The 23,711-nt window shown below is 33.8% G+C and overlaps 1 protein-coding gene across 2 annotated transcripts in view; it reads left to right on the top strand.

Moving 5' to 3' along the window:
• Window positions 1-23,711, top strand: part of NCAM2 (neural cell adhesion molecule 2) — a 532,557-nt gene that overhangs the window by 414,017 nt on the left and 94,829 nt on the right. For both annotated transcript variants that reach the window (XM_046003053.1, XM_046003054.1), the window contains exons 10-11: window positions 2,401-2,588; window positions 7,764-7,860. In XM_046003053.1, coding sequence (XP_045859009.1) covers window positions 2,401-2,588; window positions 7,764-7,860 — 285 coding nt within the window. The remainder of the gene's footprint in view (window positions 1-2,400; window positions 2,589-7,763; window positions 7,861-23,711) is intronic.

Genomic DNA, 23,711 nt, shown 5'->3' on the forward strand with positions numbered 1-23,711 from the left:
CAGATGCTACATCATGGGCAGAGTACACTGTGAGTCAGCTATTAATAGTTCCATTAGCATGTATGATTTTCATATTGGCTATATTTATATGCAAATAAATTATCCATAAACCTTTCCTTAGAATATTAGAATATTAAAGAGATTATATTTCATATTTATTAAGAGTAATAAAATGTTTTATAGATAGAGCTAGAGATATAGATATAACCTTAGCTTTTGACTCTGAATATCAGGAAGTTTGGTTTCTCTTACAGTTACACCCCTAATTAGTTACACGTCTTTAGACTTTTCACTTAATCTTCCCAGGCTTTGGGAAAAAATTTTTTTTTCTTTTATCCTTGAAAATACCTTCTGTTCAACTTAACCAAACTGTTGAATTGAAAATTCATTGACTGCTAAATTTCATGTAAATTCAATGTACAGTTTTTAAGAATCACATAAACATCACACACAATGTAAGCTATCAGGTATGTAATTGTGACCAAGACATATCTTAACCCCTAAGAGTCAGATCATGTGGTGGATCCTTCCACTGCCTATTACCATGCTGGGGGAAAACACAGACTCTGTGGGAGCACAAAGTACAGAAGCTCAGCCACAACTGAAGGTCGTGGAAAGGCTGTGTTTAGGAAGTGTGGAGCCTAGTTTTGAAGGCAGCCAGAGGGGAAGGACAGGCACATTGCAAGTGGAGGGAAAACCATAGGCAGATATGTCTGTTTAATGTTTAGCACACCTGAGTGCCAACATGTGTTATTACTTATTTAGACAATTCTCTTTCATGGGACGTTAAGTTCTTTTGAGTTTTTGTTAAGGTAGCAATGCATTAAGAGCCTTTTGTATAAACTTCTAATATTTCTACTTATTTTCTCTGGAGAGAGATCTATGACTGGATTGTAGAAGCAAAATTATAAAACTTTTTAAGGTTCTTTTTCTTTCCGAGGAATTGTTCAAATTCTATTCCCTTCAATAATGTATGATAGGATCCACATCACCAAAATGTTTCTAGCACTGAATGATATAATTTTGTTGCTGGGTTGAATGGATATATAATGAATGGTCTTTGGTTAAAATCACAATAATTCATATCTTAGACCTACAATGTAGTGCGGGACTAAACTTGACAGCTCTTACTCCAGATCCTTCATGCTTGCTACAGGATAATTCCTTCCTCACAAGGTTATTGGAAAGATAAGACAGAACTCAATGCATAATCTCACTGTCTTAGATAGAAAACAGTCAATTAGTATTTCAAACCTCCGTGTGAGATTGACATTATAAACATACACTAAAACAAATATAGGATAAGAATTTTTCGATTACTTGTGCATTTGTACTGCAGATTATAATTCTTATGTATCTTCTATAAAATCATATACAACAAAATTGGTGTAGCTCATTTTTAAGTACTTGGGGTTAGTAAAACAAAACATTTAAGTTATATTACTGAAGTTGATATTCTATGAGGTGATATTAAGTTTTAAGTAGTTAACATTAGTGACAATAATAATATAAATATCAGCAACATTTTAGCTACCACTTAATATAGGACTTTGCTTTTATTTAAAAATTTTAAAGATGAATTCTTTGAAATAATTATGTTGTTAACTGCTGAGACTCAGAGGCTATGGTTGATTGACATTTATGCTACATCATCATTCTAGAATGGAGCAAGACTAAAAATCATGTTTGTGTGTCTTCACAGTTAGGTTATTTCAATAAAATAATATAATACTATTGTCTGGTTCTCTTAACTGTTTTTATAGAGGTCTGAGGTAGGCTATGGAGAATTGGCAGAGCTTCATAGGAGCTGATTAATCTTCAAGTCAACTTTGTGGATTTAAAAAAAATCATCTCTGGTTTAATTAAAACTGGAAATGGTATTTGAGGAAAAACTTGTTTCTTAATTGTGATATTGACATTTCAACTTAGATTTTATATCTGTTTAAAAATATCTCATAGAAGAAATTATATGAGTAAGACAAGATTTAAAAATGACCGAAGACCGCCGATTTTGTTATGCTAAACTCACACTTTATAATTAGAGGTTTGTTCCAGAAACAGAGTTCAAATATGTAGATACCTATTAATTAACTGAGTAGATAATTTTTGTCAGATTATCAAAAGCAAAATTAACTCTGAGCATTACTCTTTCATGCTTTAATAATTGGCCAACTTTTAATATTATGATGTGAAATTAATATATTTGTATATTAATTAAAATTATTTGATAAAACAGTCAAATAACATATTTTCATGAGTTTTCCTGTTATGTATTAAATATATGACATTAGAATTTCTGTGGCTTCTTTTTGCATTCAAGCAGTAATTACTGTTGTTCATACTAATCAAGTGATTATTTATCTTAGAGGTCTATAAATGTTATATTGTTTTGCTTTACAGATGCTCCCAAGTTTATATCAAACCAAACAATTTATTACTCTTGGGAAGGAAACCCGATCAATATAAGCTGTGATGTGAAATCTAATCCACCAGCATCAGTCCATTGGAGAAAAGAGAAATTAGTCCTGCCAGCTAAAAACATCACTAATTTAAAGACATACAGTGCAGGGAGAAAGATGATATTAGAGGTAAGTTTTCATGTACATATGAATAAGTTGTATTATTTTAACAGTCACCCACTATTTTAGAATGTATATAAAATGTTGATATAAATACAATTATATAATATACATTTATATTACATAAAATATATATAAACATACAAATTTTATTGTCTCTTTCATGTGTATTTACTTAAAAAGGAAATTTTGTGCATTTAGATCATGGACCATTAATGATTAATAATATTTCACTCTTGTATAGAAAAGAGTCTATGGTAAAAGCCATTATTTTTCATAATTTTTTTTTTGGAAAAAAGTCAGTTATATTAGGAAAAAATAGGGCGAGGGAATGAGTAATTCATCAGTTATTAAGGGCCAAAAGTGTTGCTGATACTAGTTATTGATTCTGAGATTATGCCCTCCATCTAAGACTCATACATAACTTTTTGGTGGGTGCATATTTACAAGTTTCTAAATAAACCAGATTTACTTGTTCAATGCCTCACTTCATTTTATATTTTAAATTAAGATTATAGATAATTGTCTTTATACTGCCAAGTTCCTGGCCTTTAAATTCTGTTTGAATACAATACCTTTTATTTATTAATTGGAGATTATGTGTGTGTGTATCAATTCCCAAATTTTTTGTGTCTATGATCACAGTCATGAACCCTTCCAATTCCTCATGTTTTCAGTACAATTGAGAAACTCTCTCAAATAACCTTATTTAGCTAAAAAGATGCTATGTTTTTCACGGTAATTCAATTTACATTCATTTTAAAAATTCATGTTTTAAAATAACATTTGACACTCAATGTATTAACTTAAATGTGTTCTCATTGGTGCCATATTTACTTTTCTACCTGGTAATTGGACTTCATGAAAAATTTGGTTGACAGAAGGATTTAGCCATCACTTCCCCAAATATTTGGATAACTAACTCTTTGTTCATTAAATGATTGTCTTTATCTGTTTCTTTCTTTTTAATTTTGTATTTTATTTTATTTATTTATTAATATAGCCAAAAAGATAAGAGGGTAGGACTCTAAAAGGAACTATTGTTTTATATCGATTTTCTAGGCCTAGGGCAGAAAGGCTTTGACTATCACTTACATGCCCAACAAATACATATACTATAAAATATTAGTAAGGCAAATAATCTGTGCACACCACCCATTCCAAAGGATTTAAACACCTTGGGATGGGTGGCATCTAAATTTGTTTGAATTTAATTCGGTTATTTTGTAACTTTATTAGAAAAACTATTGGCGACTTGACATAGAGGTCAATTTCACAAAGAAACTTGGTTAGATTTAACATAAAATTTAGGTTTTTAACTAGTTAAAAAGTGAGGTGAGGTTTAACTTCAGTTTGGGGTACTTTGTTCAGGCTGCCATAATGAATACCACAGACCAGGTAGCTTGAATAAAGTAACCTCCTTCCCCCCACATATTTCTGTAGGCTAGAAGTCCAGGATCAAGGTGCCAGAAGGTTGGGTTTTGGTGAAATTTCTGCCCTTGGGTTGCAGGTATGCCCTCTAACCATGCACATAATGAGAGAACTGTGGTGTCTTGTCTTCCTATAAGGACATCAGGGCCCATATTTATGACCTCATTTAATCTCAGTTACTTCCTTAAAGACCCTATCTCCAAATAACATTAGAAGTTAGGGTTTCAACATATTTATTTTGTGCGGGTGACACAATTTATTCCATAACAGGTAGATTTAAGTTCATTTATGTTTACTTTTTTTTTTTTTTTTTTTTAAAGAACCACCACCTGTTCCCCCAACCTCCCACCCCTGACCCTTCAAAACCCTCAGGTTGTTTTTCAGAGTCCATAGTCTCTTATGGTTCGCCTCCCCTCCCCAATGTCCATAGCCCGCTCCCCCTCTCCCAATCCCACCTCCCCCCAGCAACCCCCAGTTTGTTTTGTGAGATTAAGAGTCATTATGTTTAAATGACTAATCTGTAATTTCTGCTTTGTTCATTTTATCACTTTTCAGTTTCTGGGATAGCTCGTAATTCCCTGTAGTCAGTATTAAGCAATGTGTTATAAATCTGACATTTAAATATTTTAAACATTTTATATTTAAATATTTTATTCATATAAAGCTCTCACTTTATTTAATCTTCTGCCTAAATGGCATTCCTCTCCACCTCAAAGTAAAAACTAAGCAGTTTTTGTTTTTACCACACGATTTATTGGTCAAAAAGTATTGACCTTGGGATGCTTAGGTGACTCAGTTGGTTGGTCAGCTGCCTTTGGCTAGGGTCGTGAACCCAGGGTCCTGGGATTGAGTCCCACATCTGGCTTCTTGCTCAGCAGGGAGCCTGCTTCTCCCTCTTGCTTGCCACTCCCCCGCCTGTGCTCTCTTTCTTTTTGACAAATAAATATTTGTCAAATTTGTCAAAAAATTTGTCAAATTTGTCAAAAAAATAAATTAAAAAAAAGCATTTACCTTGAACATACACTTTTTATGTGTATACTATTTTTTTAAATTAGATTAAAAGACTGAATAAATAACTAATGAATAAATAACTAATAAATAAATAAATAAATAAATAATACAACTTAAAATAAAACAAAATGGCAATAACTACCAAAAAAAGTAATGATAAGCATACAGATTTTAAATTAATAGCATGCATATTTGCTTTGGATAGTACATTATTATTTTTTTGCTTAGGAACTATTATAATAGTCACATAATTGCTAATTCTTAAGAACATATAATCCAATATACAAAAGTAAAGTGTGCAGTTGATAACAAATTGGTCAAGACCAGATTTCTTGAATTGATTTTTAAAGTTTTTCCTTTTTCATTGAGCAAATATGTAATTCAGTCTTTTAAATTTATGAATTTTAAAACATACCAGAATATTCCATGAATCCTTTGGATTGTTGCTAAAATAATCTGTAAAAGTCAACCTTTTTTTTTTTTTCTGAGCAATTCTTAAGGTAATAAGGTAATAAGCCAACATTTTAATATATGGGCAAACATTGATATAGGAACTTTCTAATAGGTTGATTGGAATAATATTGTGCTTTTGATCATCTGTGTTGTTGTTCTTTATCTTAAGTAAAAGGTTAACTATTAAACATGATTTTCTCACTATGGAACACACAGAAAGAGGAAGTTTATGAAAGTTTAGGAAAACAACTAAAGAACTCCTTTATTAGCATTGTACTCCTAGCTCGTATTTTGATGTTCAAAATTATATTTGTTGATCAATATATTATGTACTATTAAAGCCCACCATCTTAAGTAATCTTGAATTATTTTACCTATTATTAAAATGTGAAAAAGTGGAGTCATATGTAGGTGTTCCTAGCAGTTCCGGGATAAATATCAGCAATAATTGGTATATTTTAATATTTAAATTAATGCTTTATAACATATCTTTGCTGTATAATATTTTATTTTTTGATAAAATTACCTATCATTTCATTGAACTGGGCTTAGTCGTAAAGTCACTATTGAATGTTGCATTCACATTGCTTTCCTAGGACACATCAACTATGCAGCAGGGATCATGATTTGCCAGGTTATATCTAGGTCTGTGGGCTTTTTTTTTTTTTAAATAATCTTTACTACTAGAGGTGTTTTCTGAATTTGTTAATCATACAACATAATAAAGAAATTATTTCAGATAAAACTGTAAAACTTTTATCTTTGATAGGTCAACTTCCAGGAACAGAAAACAAACCAACAAATGAAAAAACCCTGAACTGAGCCTTTTAAAAGTTGTTCCAATGAAACTGGCTATTTAAAATACTTGCTTAATATTGAGGGGCTGCACAATAGTCTTGATTCTTTGTCATGGCCATCCTGTCTGTATTTTATTAATTCAGTGCACATTGTTCCCTATGGACTGTACAAATAACTCTCCTATGGCTGCAAAATGTAGAAATGTTGGGGGCAGATTCCTTTCTCACTAGTGAAATTATGGCCAAGTCAAGTTAGCTTGGATTATTAAAAGCTGAATGTAAGAAAAATGAATGTTTTAATCACTCAGGAGTACTTACAAAAGAACGGTTAAAGTCTCTAGTCCTTAAACTTATGATCTATTCCTAGATAGACAGCTAACCAGGGAATGAATGGCACAGCTTTTTTGTACTTTTTCTGAATTATCATCTTCAATGGACCTCAAAATTGCACTTTTAGTTGAGCCTTCCATTAGCACAAAATCATCCCCCCCCCCTTTTGGGATAGAGTTGAAATTAACAGCAACTCTTGTTGTAAGCATATTCTCTCTTAATAATACTTACTGGGATTGAAAGTTATATCTATTACTATCATCAAATCTCTTTTCTGAATTGATACTTCAGAATTTCGGTACATTAGAATTACAGGGTTGGCCCCAATGTTCAGCAATAGATTCCTGGAAGGTTAACTTAATTACGGATTTCAAATGTGTAAGGACTGAGGTCAGCTATTTTTCACCTAAACTCAAAGAGAATGATAGGAATTGAACAGAAATGGAGGCAAGATACTATTATTAGCCATCAAGATAATGTGCCTGTCTACAGGGATTGCTACCCAAGGGCAACATTTTCTAGCAAAATACATACCTGGAAAGATTCTTTTTCTTCCTTCCTTCCTTCCTTCCTTCCTTCCTTTTTCTTTCTTTCTTTCTTTCTTTCTTTCTTTCTTTCTTTCTTTCTTTCTTAGGATAAGTCCTCATCCTTCATTAATATTTTATATTCAATACAATCATGAGAGGGGGGAAAAATCTGATATATTTCCAGCCTTTCATGAACTTTAAATCTGCTGACTTTAGTCTAAAAGAGAAAACAAAGGGTTAATTAACCATGCTTTTGGTACAGTGTCCTGTTTTCAAGTTCATGTCTGCGGCAATTGCAGAATACATATTTTTCAAACTGTGAGCCACTTTCTGAGCTTTCCATACACAAATATCTAATGACTTTTTCTATTCAATAGATATAATAAGATGATGGCATTTGTCTACCAAATAAATTAATAGTTAAACTATATTTCACCTAGTCCTGTGAAAATATAGGTCCATGCATTACATCTTAAAAGGGTGTGATGCTTACTTGACAGAGAGAAAAAGAGTTATGGCAAGGAGTTGTGAATAATTGAACAAGTGTGAAGATGGTGGGCATACTGGAATCTATTTTAAAACTGCCATGATTTTGTTTTAAAATTGTTAAACCTCTATTATTATGATTATTTTAGATAGCACCTACATCTGACAATGACTTTGGACGATATAATTGCACAGCCACTAACCGTATAGGAACAAGATTTCAAGAATATATTCTTGCTTTGGCTGGTAAGTATAGCACAATAATTTCTGAGATCTCATAAAGTATTTCTATATGCAAATATAGAAAAATTTATAAGTCATGATATAGGTTATTATTAGGAAGAATGAACCAGTGCTTAAAAATTTAGAACAGTTGCATCTGACAGATAGTGAGGGCTTAGAATATTTACTAACAAGATTGATTTTAAACCATGTTTCTGATCACCCAACTTTACAAGTGAGCCATCTACAAAAGAAGTAAAAAAGGTATGTCTTAAGAAAACAAATTATATTTTATGTTGAGTAAGAATCCTATCAAAAAATTTAAAAAAAACATCTTGAGAGAAAATAAACTAAAATTCACCTATTTTAAAATCCTAAACTTGAAAGTACAAAGAATAGCTTATTTTTAAGGCAAATAGAAAATTTAGAGTTATATAACTTTCACTGAAAAGTGTTTCATTTTATATATGAAAACATTCTAGTTCTTCCCCAAAAGCTTAAAGATATCAAAACAATAACATGTAGACACAATTCATTTTAACTAGAAATTGTTATTTTTTAGTTATATAAATAGGTTATATATAACACACATATTTATTTCTAGAATTTGCATTATGTTTTTACAAGACCGACTGGAAGTCTGAAAGTATACATCATAGTATATTTCGCATAGCTCAGAAGATACAAAAACATGATTTTTTGCCTTTTAGAACTACATAGAGAAATATCAGAAAATTATTGTAATGTTATTTTTTTGGATTGTTATGTTTTAATAGAATAAGTAGTTTCCACAAAAATATTTTAGAATGTTTTCTAAGTAGAGTTCTAGTATATAACTATAATTTTATATTAAGAAATATATTTACTTCTGTTGATATGTAAAGTCATGCCATTAGTTAGAAAGACCAAAAGGGAAATTTAAAAGTTTACCAAGCTAATAATACTCAAATTATTATGTAACTGAAATCTCCTTCTCTCCAATTCAGGTTTTGCTACACTAGAGAAGGGAGAGAAAGGGTTGTGTGAAAGGACTTAAGGGAAGAAAGGGGGAAGGAAAATATTGAGATAAGAGGGAATTTAGGGAGAAAAGGAGGGAGGAAGGAATTAAGGAAGAAAGGAAATAACAACTATATATCACCTACCATGAAGTCTTTAGAAAATTAATCTCAGGGGTACCTGGGTGTCTCAGTCTGTTAAGCCACTGCCTTTGGCTCAGGTCATGATCCCAGGGTCCTGGGATGAGCCCTGCATCTGGCTCCTTCCTCAGTGGGGAGCCTGCTTTTCCCTATCCTCCCCAGTAATGCTCTCTCTAGCTATGTCTCTCTGTGTCTCTCTCTCTCAAATAAGTAAAATTTAAGAAAAAAAGAAAAGAAAATTAATCTCAATGAAAATCATAGGACGTAGACTATCCACATTTAGGAATATGAATAAACCATTACACAAGCAATTAAATTCTAGGAAAATGAAATGTGCTAAATCATATAAAAAATCACTGATAATAAATTGAAGTGAGCATGATCTTTACTGGTCAGAAGCATTCACTATTTACATTAATTCCAAGCCTTGGGAGATTAGGTAGATTTTCTTCTAATTATAAAACTTTTTTATAGATAATAACCAAATATGTGATCAGTATATGTATATACAGTTATATTAATACTGATATACAATTTTACATTGCTTTCTTACAAATGATATAGGTTTGTATAGGTAAACATGTTAATGACCAGATTTAAAAATTTTTCAAGTACTTATAATTCTAGAAAAATATGAAAAATAGAACATTATATTCATGAGATTTTGATATCTTATTAAATTCTCAGGAAGTATTTAATGTCTGTATACCTTTATATCTTACAGTTTTTTTTTAATATTTCATTTATTTATTAGAGAAAGAGAGAGCACAAGCAGAGGGTAAGGGCAGAGGGAGAAGCAGGCTCCTAGATGCGGGGCTGGATTCCAGGATCCCGAGGTCATGACCCAAGTTGAAGGCAGACACCCAGTGGACTGAACCTGAACCATCCATGTGCCCACATAGCTGACATTTCTTACTGTGACATTTTTCACTGAAAAATATACTTGATACCTATCCGCCTAATGAAGATACTAACTTAATGAGTTTCCCTCAGCCTAACCATAAAAAAAAAAAAAAGAAAGAAAATGTTCCCTCAAGCTAAGAGCTAAAATGTTATTGGAAATATTTCTTGAATACTGCATCTTTCATAGTGTTTCAAATTTTGTGGCAAAAAGAATGAATACTGTTACGCTGAAAAAAAAAAATATTATTAGTATATTAAAAAAAAAAACATACCTAAAATTTGTTTCAGAAAGAGATAGATTCGACTGAAATTGTAACAGAGATATAAAAATAAATTAGACCCTGAGCCTTAGATGGGAAACATATATTTAAACATCAGCAGTAATAAACATTATTCCTTTGATGGGACCTCTTTATCTAATGCTTACAAAATTTAGTCTTTCCTGGGGCGCCTGGGTGGCTCAGTGGGTTAAAGCCTCTGCCTTTCGCTCGGGTCATGATCCCGGGGTCCTGGGATCGAGCCCCGCATCGGGCTCTCTGCTTGGCGGGGAGCCTGCTTCCTCCTCCTCTCTCTCTCTGCCTGCCTCTCTCCCTGCTTGTGATCTCGTCTGTCAAATAAATAAATAAAATCTTTAAAAAAAAAACAATTTAGTCTTTCCTGAAGAATTTGAACAATGAAAGTGCAATGTGATTTTAAATAAAATGTAAGAGAAATGTTATGTAGAAATTTAAACATTTCAAAATAGATGTCAGTATCACAGCTCAGTATCTCATTGGCCTATCTGACCTTGTAAAAGGCCCAGATCATTTGGCATGTGTTATTTTATACTGTAACAGATTACTTTGATTTAAAAGGGCAATGAATTAAAACAGCAACAACTACACATAGAATTATGTGTAATATATTCTGAGAAAGCAATAGGGAAAAAAAATCTTTAACTTCCTTTGCTTCAAAGTCTTTTTTTTTTTTTTTCTTTTCCTTCCTTTTTTACCTCCTTTATAATTAAGTCTTATATCTGAGCACAATAGACTCTGTATGCAGATAGGGGTGCTGCAGCCTATCATAGGGGATCAGATCCTTAGCAGAGTTAATAGACTAAAGCGGGGGTCAGTGGTCTAGTGTGGGGTATTAGAGTCTGGGCAGGTAAGAAGAATTTGCATGTGGCAAGATAGAAACAGCAACCCAGAGAGGAATGTTGGAAACTAATCAGTGTAAGGGGGGGTCCAAGTAAAGTGGTAGGGTGAATGATGGGTGATTCATGTCTGCAAGCACATGGGCAACATCAGCAATTATATAGAAATACAAAAACTAGAATGACCCTGGGGTAATGGTTGGGTATTGGAGTTACTGGTGTGAAGTCTGGTTTTAATGTATGTAGGTAGATACAGAAAGGTGAAAAGAAGTAAAAGGGTGTGTGTGTGTGTGTGTGTGTGTGTGTGTGTGTTCAGTCATTTCCACAAGGAACTTCTTTTTGTCAAGAATCTTACTTAGAAAGCAGTTTCTATATATGTAAATGATGAATCACTAAATTCTACACCTGAAACTAATTTTACCAATTCTACACCTGAAACCAATTTTACTGTATGTAGTAACTAACTAAAATTTAAATAAAAACTTGAAATTAAAAAGAAAGAAAGAAAGAAAAGAAAACAATTTCTCAGCCAGCTGTATCCACAGAGAGGACTTAAGATCTCCAGCACCTCAGCAGCAAAGATCAAACATGGCTGGCAGCCACATTTTGGTTTCTAAATACTACAAGTAACTAGGGTTTCTTGTAAAAATGGCTGATTCTAGGAGTGGGACAAAGAAAGTACGAGATAAGTCTGGAACAATGTATTTTGCCAGGAGGAAAAGAAATTAAAAAAAAAAAAAAAAGACATGTTAAAAGCATCCATCAACCATTTTTTTTTTTTTTTTTTTTTTTTTTTTTTTTAGTTTATGTTTTCTATTTATTTATTTTTTTTTCAGCGTAACAGTATTCATTCTTTTTGCACAACACCCAGTGCTCCATGCAAAACGTGCCCTCCCCATCACCCACCACCTGTTCCCCCAACCTCCCACCCCTGACCCTTCAAAACCCTCAGGTTGTTTTTCAGAGTCCATAGTCTCTTATGGTTCGCCTCCCCTCCCCAATGTCCATAGCCCCCTCCCCCTCTCCCAATCCCACCTCCCCCCAGCAACCCCCAGTTTGTTTTGTGAGATTAAGAGTCATTTATGGTTTGTCTCCCTCCCAATCCCATCTTGTTTCATTTATTCTTCAACCATTTTTAACAAATACCATAATACAAATGAATTCACCTCAGGGGCATCAATGGTTGCTAATGCAAGTATATGTTGAGAAAAAAATTTAGCAAGTTAGATGACAAAAAAATAAATCGAAATACTTTTAAAGTGTCTACCCCCAAATTATTTTTTAATTACAAAGGGAAAATAGCAACACGTTGTAAGCCTACCAGATCCCACTTTAATTAAGTGATCAAAATTAACATCACCAGTAATGAGAAAATTAAACTTGGATGCTACCAGAAATAGGCAATGAGAAAAACACAGAATAACAATTATAATTTTCCTGCCAAAAATGCATAATCAGAATCTAGTATGAGGGAAGGGAAGGCAAATCCAAATTGAGGTGTCATGTACAAAATAACCAGCCTTCAAAGTGTCAAAGCCATGCAAAGGAATGATTAAGGAAACTTTCTATATTACAGGACAATAAAGATAAATAGCAAATAAGTGCCATGCCTGCATCTTTTGTTATAAAGGACATTACTGGGATGATAGGTGAAATTTGATTGTAGTCCTTGGATTAGATGGTAATTTAATTGTTTTCTAGAGCTTATGTAAGAGAGAGTTTTGTTATGGTAAATACAATTTATGGTAATACAAATACTTAAGTTGGCACCATATCAACTCACTCTAAATGGCCCACATTAAAAAGATAAGTTCTGTGCGGTAGTCTTACAAATTTTCTATAAATATGAAATTATGTTTTTAAAAATGAGTAGGTGCACCTGGGTCGCTCTGTTGGTTAAGTGTCCAACTTTTGAAATCAGCTCAGGTCTTGATCTTGGGGTTGTGAGTTCAAGCTTTGCATTAGACTCCACACTGGGCGTGGAGCCTACTTAAAAAAAAAAAAAAGGAGGGGGAAACTAAGGTCAACAAACAAATACCTAAATATAGCAACTTCAGAAAAGCAACATAACTTGTGAATATAGCTAGCATTCTTGATAAAAAAAAAATCTTTTTTGTGTGTGCATACATCATTTCTGTATGTGATCTTATAAATGGTTTTAAAATAGTGAAAGAACTTTTGCATATTATATAATCATTGATTCACAGACAACGGGTATTTGAATATAGAGGCCTAATTTTTATTCTAAAATATAGTAATTTATTTAGACATCTTTTTAAATGTTTTAGTAAGTTTGATAATAGTACTACTGTTTTTTTTTAAGATTTTATTTATTTCTCTGACACAGAGAGACACAGAGAGAGAGGGAACACAAGCAGGGGTAGTGGGAGAGGGAGAAGCAGGCTTCCCGCCAAGCAGGGAGCCCGATTGCCTCAATGTGGGTCTTGATCCCAGAGTCCCAGGATCATGACCTGAGCCAAAGGCAGATGCTTAATGACTGAGCCATCCAGGTGCCCAATAGTGCTATTCTTAACAATGGTGGTCTAGTCTTTATTTGGCAGGATATGGAAGTGTATGGTACAGCAATTATGGAAATTGGCATATAGATACTACTTATATTTGTAAGCTGGATATTTCACCTCTATGCTTCCCACTTCATTTGCTTTTCTCTCTTCTGGAAAAAAAAAAAAAAAAAAGGCTTGATAAAGCTCTAGCAAGAAGACACATAGGAGTGGTTAGCTAACTTGAATCCTGAGTAGTCATCGACGTAATTCTCAAAGTAGCTCAAAGACGTACATGAGAAATTATTTATACTTATTTTACAGAAAAAAGATAAATTCAGAAATTAGCAAAAATATGTAAAAATACAATTTATTATTATAAATTATGATGATGATTTAAATAATAAGTAGGATAAAATATTGGCTAGGTCAAAGGTCTCCTATGAGTAAAGGGTCAGTGAGAGGGCAACATCTTTTTTTCCTCTGGTCCTACTTCCTACACATGATCTTAATTGGCCAAGTCCTAATTTTGGCTCCATTTTTGTTTTTATGTTCTCACAATTAATATCAAGGAATTTAAGTCCATTTTTCAAGTGATTTTTTAAGATAAATTATATTTAACTGTGCTTGAATTAAATCAGAAAAACCATGAACAGGGTCTTCCTATTAGGCCCTGGCTTCATATTCAGGAACAAGGATCGGTTCAGTCCTCTTTGGTTTATATTCTATCTTTAGAAAACTACAATATATGGGAAATATCAAATATTTCCCATATGTGTCTGATAACCAATTTTGCTATATTAACTTTTTTATTAAAATACCACATATAAATACAATTAGATGAAGAGAGGAACAAGAGAGTTTTTTTAAAAAAAACTTCTTCAATAGTTTTTTTTTTTTTCAAGTGCACTTCTTAGGGTGAAAATCTTTTTTTCTAGCTAGAAACATATTTTCTTTTTTGATTTAAATACTCATCTTAGAGAAAATTAAAAATATAGAACACATAAAGGTGAATCAAATTGTAACAATATAGTTAACAATTATCATTACTTCCTCACATTTTTCCACTTCTAATAGTTGTGATCTGACAAGGTAGTCTATATATGTACACGTGTATTGTTAAAGTTTTTACTCAAAAGAATTTTAATCTAACTTTTAAAGATTATCAAATGATTTCATTCATAATTTTAACTTTCTTACTTCATTTCATCTTTGTTATATTTAACTCTTAACTATAACCTTTTTCATATTAAATCTTAATATGATGAGCTCCCATTTGCCTCATTAGTTGATAGGCTTTCCTGATAAAGTCACCTTTTCCTGGGCACTTTTAGGGGAGGGACTCTGCTGTAATCTGTCAGGCAACACATCTCACATTGGGAATGGGTGCTTCTGTACTGAAGGGGGTTTCAGTGCTCCACAGAAGCCACTCCAAGATCCAGCTGAGCAGAACTGTGTGAAGACTAAGTGAGAAAATGAATTCAAAGCCCCAGCACAGGGCATGTACTCAGTAAATACTAGCGGGCTACTATTATGGCCAAGTTCTAGTTCATACTGATCACTTTTCTTTGGGTAAAAGTCGGTTTGTTAAATGTCTCTTTAGATATAATGCATAGGTCTAGGGAAAAAACAACAACAACAACAACACATAGATCTGGTAATTGTATATCAATGCAGAGTAAAACTCGATCGCGTGGTAATGACCTCTCCTATACTGGACCTATATTTTTATTAACGGATACAAAATTTCAGGTCATTTTGCCATTTGTTTCCTTTAGTCCTCTATCTTTTTCACACAAACTGCTCTTAAGTGAGTTCTCCCATGCTGTGCTTCACAATTGATTTTTATTTTAACCTCAGTCAGGACCCTTTACTTACCCCTATTAAATCTTATCTTGTCCTTTTGGACTCATCTTTTTAACCTACTGAGACCTTGTCAAATTCAATGTTTTAGCCCTCTTTCCAGGATTGATTTAATTCAAAAATACCATAAAGTGTGGTCATCTGTATTTTCACCTAAGTCATGGGGAAATCTATCAAGTCATTTTTGGGAAGAGTAACCTGCTTATAGGCTAACCTGGATCAATTGAACAAAATTCTGTATTTATGGAATTATAGTCAATCTGCACATCCTTATAACTGAATCACATTTGATCCAGACCCTTGTTACATAAAACCTGAAAGCAGGTGAAAGTTGGTTCATTTGGAAACAAACTTTCCTCAGTGGAATATAAAGCCAGGTTTCTCTTACATGATCAGTTTTATTAACTGGTCTGGAAAAGTCTGTCTTGCTCTCTTTTTTCCAAAACTATGGTGCAAACTTTTGTGTGCCTTCAGAAACCATGTATAACATCAGCTTAATTTTGTAATTCCCTGGTTCCTCTGGAAGAAAAGAAAATTAGGATGGCTAGATGTTATTTTCAAGGAACCCCTGCTTGCATCAATTTTTAATCATTTGTTAGTTCACTCACTCACCATGTGTATCATGAGTTTCTAGTAAGTACCAGGCACTGTTTTAGACTTTGGGAATCAGGAGATGAGTAATATATGGCCCCTGATCTTTACACTGAAGTTAGAGTACAAAAGAAGGGTAGAAATCTACATTTAGAGAAACATGGAAATTGGAAATTGACCCATACCCTGTACCATATTGAGATCAGTCTCTATAATGTTACCTTCATAAAAGGATCTTTCTGCTTTGTAATTAAAAACTCCAAACTTCCCTTGCTATATACATGATAGAGACGGATGCAATGAAATGAAATGAAATGCTTGGGAATACAGCATGGAATTCCCTTTGGAATTCTTGGGGATGGTTTCAAACAGGTGTCAACTTCTGAGTTCAGTCTGAAAGACTGAGTAGAAACAGGTCCATTGAAAAGAAAGGGAGAAATGGCAAGAATCAAGGGTACCATGCTGTGAAATAGCATGGACTGCACGGTCACGGGAGACTGGAAGCCATATTGTGTGAGGACATCAGTGGTGTGATGTGAACAGGAAAATAATGAGGTGGTCAAATTATGCATGTCCTTAAAAACATTTAGCATGTTTGCATTCATCTACATGTTTCATTTCCATGTTTCTCTAAATAAACTAAAATTTGTAAGTGTAAACTCAAACATCTTAACATCTTAAGTAATGTCCACTGTTCCAGAAAGGGAGATAATAGAATGTATATATTCTTTATACATATATATATATGTATGTATGTGTATATGTATGTGTCTGTGTGTATAACGGGAAGATAGATTGCTTTTCTTTTGTTTTGGTGGGTGTCAGTGTAAAAAAAAAAGTAAGTTTTTTATTTCTGTAGTGGAAAATAATTCTTATCTTAAAAAAAAATCATCCTGACCTTATAAATTCTTCTGGCAACCACATCAATTCTCTGCCCTCTACTCTTCCTTAATAAATAAAATTCACAAAAGAATTGATTATATTTTCTGTACGTAATTACTTTTCTTTCATTCTGTCATAAACTCTTCCAGTTGGGTTTTTACCTTTACTGCTCTATAAAACCTATTATTAAGGTATCCATTGAGCTTCTTCATGCTCAATCCAGTGGCTCATTCTCAATCCTCATACTTCTTGATCTAGTGGCAGAATATTACCCAATTAATCACTTCTTTCTCCTTGAATCATCTCTTCAGCCTCCAACTTAGCTAGCATGTCAGCATGCTTTTCTTGTTTTCCTTCCCCATCGGGCTCTCCTTGATATCTTTTGCTAGTTGTTATAAATCTCTGACCTGTTAAAAGCCACTGCGCCTCAACTTTTGGATCTTTTTGTTTTTATATAAACTCAAATCCTTGATATGCTAAATTCTTATGGATGTAAATACCACCCGTATTCCACCTGTAACTCCAATATATATCTTCCTCTTGGATCTTTTGCCTGAGTGTTACACTTTCATAACCAACTGCTTAATTCCATCTCCCTTTAAATGTTCTATAGGTGGGGTGCTTGGGTGGCTCAGTTGGTTAAGCCACTGCTTTGGCTTAGGCTGTGATCTTGGACTCCAGGATCGAGTCCTGCATCAGGATCCTAGCTCCCTGGGGAGTCTACTTCTCCCTCTGACCTTCTCCCCTCACATGCTCTCTCTTACTCTCTCTCAAATAAATAAATAAAATCTTTAAAAAATATGTTCTATAGGCAATGCAAATGTCCAGATGTCCAGATATCCAAAGCCAATCTCCTATATTTACCCCTACCTACCTTCCTTTGGCGTTCTTTCCCTCTCAATAAATGGCAACAGCCACTTTTCAGGTGTCCCTTTTCAGTCATTCTTGAATCTACTTATTTACTTAGGCCCAACCCCTTGATGAGTCTTGTTGATTCTACTAGCAAGGTATTTCTAAAGTCTCCTTGGTTTCATGAAATCAAACTCTATATTCTGGTTGTTTTATTTCTTTGGTTTGTTGGTTTGCTTTGTTCTTAATATAGATTGTTCCATAAATTCCTAAACTGGTCTTCCTGCTTTGACCAGTTTCCCCCTGGAGTATAGTTTCAATAAACAACAACAGGAGGAATTCTTTAAAAACAAAAACAAACAAACAAATAAAAAACGTGATTTCCTTCTACTCAAAGCATTTTGGTGGCTTAACGTTTAGTCCAGGGATGAAGCCATAGTGATTATGAAAGCCTATGAGACTTTATAATGTTCCTTCCTACCCTGCCCTCCTTGACTTCTCTGTCCTCTGTCTCCTTTTCCCCCACCCTAGCCATGCTCCACTGCCCAGATCATCCCCCTTCTTTAAAAACCCAAGATATAGCTCATCATTGTACTTACTATTTTCTGTTCTTCCCATTTTCATGAGTTTTTTTGTTTTGTTTTGTTTTTCTTCCTTTAGGTCCTCAGTTAAATATTACCCTTTTTAGCAAAGATATTCTTGTTCACCCGATTTCTTTTTTTTTCTTTTAAAAAAATTTTACTTAAATTCAATTAATTAACATATAGTGTATTATAAGTTTCAGAGGTAGAGTTTAGTGATTCATCAGTTGCCTGTAACACCCAGTGCTCATTACATCAAGTGCCCTCCTTAATGCCCGTCACCCTGTTACCCCATTCTCCCACCCACCTCGCCTCCAGAAACCCTCAGTTTGTTTCCTAGGATTAAGAGTTTCTTACGGTTTGTCTCCATCTCTGATTTTGTCTTATTTTATTTTTAAAACTACAACACTTCAACTTTCATCCCTATCCCCCAACTATCACCCATGCCTGCTCAATTTTTGACCACAGTATTTACAGTATATTATATATAATTACTTTTATCTAATTACAATGTAAAATTTGCATATATAATTACTTTTATATAATTACAATGTGACCATCAAAAGAGTAGCGATTGCTGACTCACTTTTGCCTCCAACATAGAAAACTGACTGACTTGTAGTAAGTTTAAATGAATTATTGAATGTATAAAGGATTTAGTATGTTTTATTTAATATGTTTGTTAGTCATAATGGAAATGCCCCATTAATAATGGGATATGGGAGTCCATGATTTGTGAGAAGGGTCAACACTTGAGTATTACAGAGGGAAATAATTTCCACTTATACCTCAGGCGTAAATGAGCACTTCAGTGGAGAATATTAGAAGTAAAAATGATCTAATTGAGGAGAGATCCCTGGATTACCTCAGGTTAATCATTGGATTTAAAAATATAGGAACAAATAAAATGAGAAACAATTATTCAGAGAGTTAATATAAGCACTTGTACAAAGAAAATTTTAAAGATGTGTAATCAAGTGTTGTGAAAAGGTCAGTACAATAATGCTTTAGATTTGGCAATTGGAGAAAACAGGTAGGCAGTGAAATAAGAAATGTGTAAGGTTTTAGATGTGTTGTGAATTTGCTATTATGTTTATATGAAGTTTGTAACTGAAATAGGAACAATAGACCCAAAATCTTATTGGAAGGAAGATGGCCATTCAGAGCAAAAGCAGATGGAACCCATCTCAGCATAGTCCCCAGATGCATGCAATTGATATGACAGTGCACATTATATGGCCTTGCTGAATCCAGGAAGGTCAATCCTTTATGAGACAATCCCTTAATAGTTGAGTCTTTTATCAGATGGAGACTGACTAAGAAACCAAGCAGAAAAGAACTGAATATTGAGAGTTGAGTGGTTATAAAATCATTGAAACGACAGAGGAAAGGGAAGACAAGAGAGTCACCAGTCTTCTGGCTTTCAAATTAGCAAAGTGCAATTCAGAGGTAAAGTCTGCAACTGCTAACCGGAAGTCAGGAAACCCTACTGCCAAGCTACCCCTCTGTTGACTTGACAGCCATCCCACACAGAAACCTATGAATAGGCTGTGGAGTAGGGGGTCCAGCTTCTCCCTTCATTCACATCTGTAGGTCCTCTTGTCCAGATGAACCTCCTCAGAAAAGTGGGAGTGGTCTTCTCTCCCCATCAGTATTGTAAACCTCTTACTCGAGCATTTCACCCTGAGTGCCTTCATAGCACTTAAAACCATACCAGCAAGTAAGTCTGGGAAATGGAAGATTTTGCCTTCCATTTCTTATGATAAAGGGAAGTAGCTTAGATGATAGATATGGGTGTGATGTGTCAACAGAAAAGGTCTAAGACATATCTATTACCTAGATTTATTTATTTATTTTTATTTTTAAATTTTATTTATTTATTTATTTATTTTTTATTACCTAGATTTAAAGCACCATTCTGGCCAAATACTCACTTGAGTTCTTTCACTTAAGGGAAGGTCGACAAATATCAAACTCTTCCAATTGATCTAAGTTTAGCCATATCCACACGTCATCCCTGGGGAAAGAGCTGAGTTAGTGACTCTGAACCATACCTTTGTCACCAGCTTCCCAGTGTTTGAGAAAACCAGATTCCCAGGAGTAAAGATGTTATGGAAGAAATTACGAACAGCTTGTTGAAATAGCAGGACAGAGAAGCAAAAAAAAAAAAAAAAAAGAGAGAGAGAGAGAGAGTTTATGGCCTGAGAAGAGAGTAGAACTGAAGAAAGTGTATCATGTGATAGATCTTTATAGTTCATCCTTGTAAGATACAAGAAAGACTAAAAATACAAAAGACTAAAAACACAGAAGGGAACAGAAGAGCTCTCCAGTGATGCAGTGATCTGGAGAAGAGAGAAGGTAAAGAAATTACATTCAGAGATGTAGGGTTTGGCCTTCAAAACAAGAGGAAGGCAGAATTCCATTTTAGGTTCATCCAGAAGTGATAGGATACAATTTGAGCGAACTTGCTTGATGACTTCTATTTTTCGCTCTTCGTATTGAGATCGATTTATATTTGCGAAGAATTGCGGATGCAGTTGAGGAAAAGTGTGCAAACTAAAGCACATATACAGAGCTAATCTTTGTTGTTGCTGTTGTCTTCAACAGACTATATTTCAGCTTAGCCTATAGCCAGAGGAGTTACTGCTCTGTAATTCCATGATTCATCTCACTTCAAAAATGTTTCTAAAACATTTACTCATCCAAGATCTCCTGTGCAGTCTCATTGTATTCATGAGCTCCTTCCTTTTCTTCCATGTGTACCTTTGGACATATACTTTTAGAATTTTGCTTTATAGAGTGTATCTTTACTTTGGGATTCTTTTGTTTTGTTTTGTTAGAGGAATATGATATTTAATGTATTATTTTGAATCTGTTTCAGACATCTCTATCTATATCTGATTGTTGTGCTTTTTTTTAAATGAAGTTCTTTGTACCATGTACTTCCACTTCACTTACTAGTTCCTCTTTTTTTTTAAGATTTTATTTATTTATTTATTTAAAAAAGAGAGAGAGAGCATTGTGAGCAGGGGAGGGAGCAGAGGGAGAGGGAAAGCAGACTTCTTGCTGAGTGTGGAGGCCAGGACCCAGAGATAATCACCTGAGCGAAACCAAAGTACCCAACAGACTCAGCCACCCATGCACCCCGTAATTCCTCTTAATATTTTATTTTATCAGGATTAAAGTCAGAGAAGCAACTTTTTTCTTTCTTTCTTTTTTTTTTTTTAACCTTTCACAAGATAACATAATCACCAAGTCAGACTTTCTGGAAGTTTTCACTTTTATACTTTGATCAAGCTGTGGCTTTAGGCATATGTATAAATATCAAAATGTTTGTCAATATTATTTATACTCTGACAGCCTTTTTAAAGAAAAGTGAAAATTGTATTTGTGAATTTCCAGTGATTTATATCCACCAATTTATCTTCACGACTGCAACTTTAGTATTGTTGTTATTACCCCTTTTTTTAAATAAGAAAATGAATAACTAATGCATTTAATTTAATTGCATACAGCAATTCCTACAACGGTCTGCTAAAGATTGTTTTCATCCTGCTCCTAGATCATGGCCCCGGTTCTTTGGTATCATACACCGTCCATATCTCTAAGCTGAACCTCAATGTTATTTTACCTCTTACCTTCCATTTAATTAAAATATTGTACTCAAGGTCAAATAAGTTACTTTATATTGTTGAATTTACTTTGTTCCTTGGCTACAAAAAATTCTAAGCAGGTATTTGTGTTCTCTGAAGCCAAACTGATGGTATTTTGTGTCCGAAAGATGTTGGGTTATGCGTAAATATTAAGACACTTGGATTTTTACTCCTAGAATATGATGTTCATAAGGTTCTATGCAGGATGATGTATTGGATAAAAACAATTCTGTGTGTCTAACACTGAAAAGAAATAAAATAAATTGGAAAAAACAATTTTGTAAGTCTGTAAATATGTCATAAATAAATAATACCTCAGTTTAAAAAATAAAATATTGATATTGTGGATATGCAATAATGCAACAGAAGGGATATGGTTATCAGGGAAGGATAACAAAATGACAGTGACAATATTTGCTAAGTACATCTCAGGTCTGTTTTGTATACTGCATTACTTAATCCTTATAACAAACTTAGCAGTGAGTATCATTCTAATTTCCACTTTAGAAAGAAAAATACTGATGAAAAACAAAGGATTTGTCTAAGATTGCAGTTCAAAAAAGTAGCAAGGCCAGACTTTGGATGCATAGATTCTGATGATATGTATCCAAGCTCTTCATCTAACTTTTTGCTGGTTCTAGTAGAGGTGAAAAGAAAGAATAAAGAAACACATGTTCTTACAATTGTTCTATTCATTCTGCATTGGGTGGCATTCATTAATTATTGAGATGGAAGCTGCTAGGAAGTAGTTTAGAAAAATACACTAACAGTGATGGAAGATTTGTGTATGGAATTCGATATCCACAAGGCCTGTTGTAAACATAGGACCGTGTTTGATAGTCTTTGACAACATGATTCTCTGTTTGCATAGACCCAGTGAGGTCAGATAATTCATGATATTGAAAGCCAGACTGAAAAGCCCAAGCCTGATGTTATAAAGAGGAGGAAGCTCTGAATACCCTACCCAGGGAAGTGACGTGATTAGAGTGGTGCTTTAGAAAGATTGATTTTGCATTTACATGCCGTATGGATTGAAATTTGGTGGGATGTCCAATAGGAAAGGAAGCCAAGAGCCACTAATGGCATTGCAAGTAGAAGCAGATGAGATTTGGGCTTAGAAGTGGAAACAGGAAGGAAGAGTAGAACACAAGAATTATGATGTGGGAATGATGAAAATAACTTTGTGACTTATGATGTATAGAAGAGATAGACTTGAGGATGAACATGATTATAAAACAATTGAGAGTGGAGGGATTAATTAGAGATATTGGTTCTAGGCATATTAGACCCTTGCCACTTGAATAGGTTTTGTACCTTTGTATACTATTTTTAATTACTGAAATGTTCAATTCATCATCTATTTCCTGGGGACTGAGTATAGTCCAGTCACTTTTCTCAATGTTGCATATATGTATGCATGCATGTGTATAAGTGTGGATTACTTTGGTAGTAAGTGGTTGGACATCTAAAATCAGGAGGTAAAAGAATAAAAGTATTTAGGGATATATGAGAACTACAAATCATAAGCATGTTTTTCCTTTTAGTCAGTAACAGAAAGAAGAGACCAGCAAAAAATAAATACAAAGGAAAAACCAGGGTAAGAGTCAGCCCTTTGGAAAATAGACTATCTGGCTAGAAAAACATACCCTCTGGCTGAAGTTTTGGTTCCTTTGTGCTAAGAAAAAAAGCTTTTTATTTCTCTGTAGTTGTATCATGTCAAGGGCACAGGTTAGCTATTGGTGTGTATCTCTGTGGTCAGAGTAAGAACCAAGGACCATGTCCAA

This window comes from Meles meles, chromosome 4 (assembly GCF_922984935.1).
Source record: "Meles meles chromosome 4, mMelMel3.1 paternal haplotype, whole genome shotgun sequence".
Classification (NCBI taxonomy): Eukaryota; Metazoa; Chordata; class Mammalia; order Carnivora; family Mustelidae; genus Meles; species Meles meles.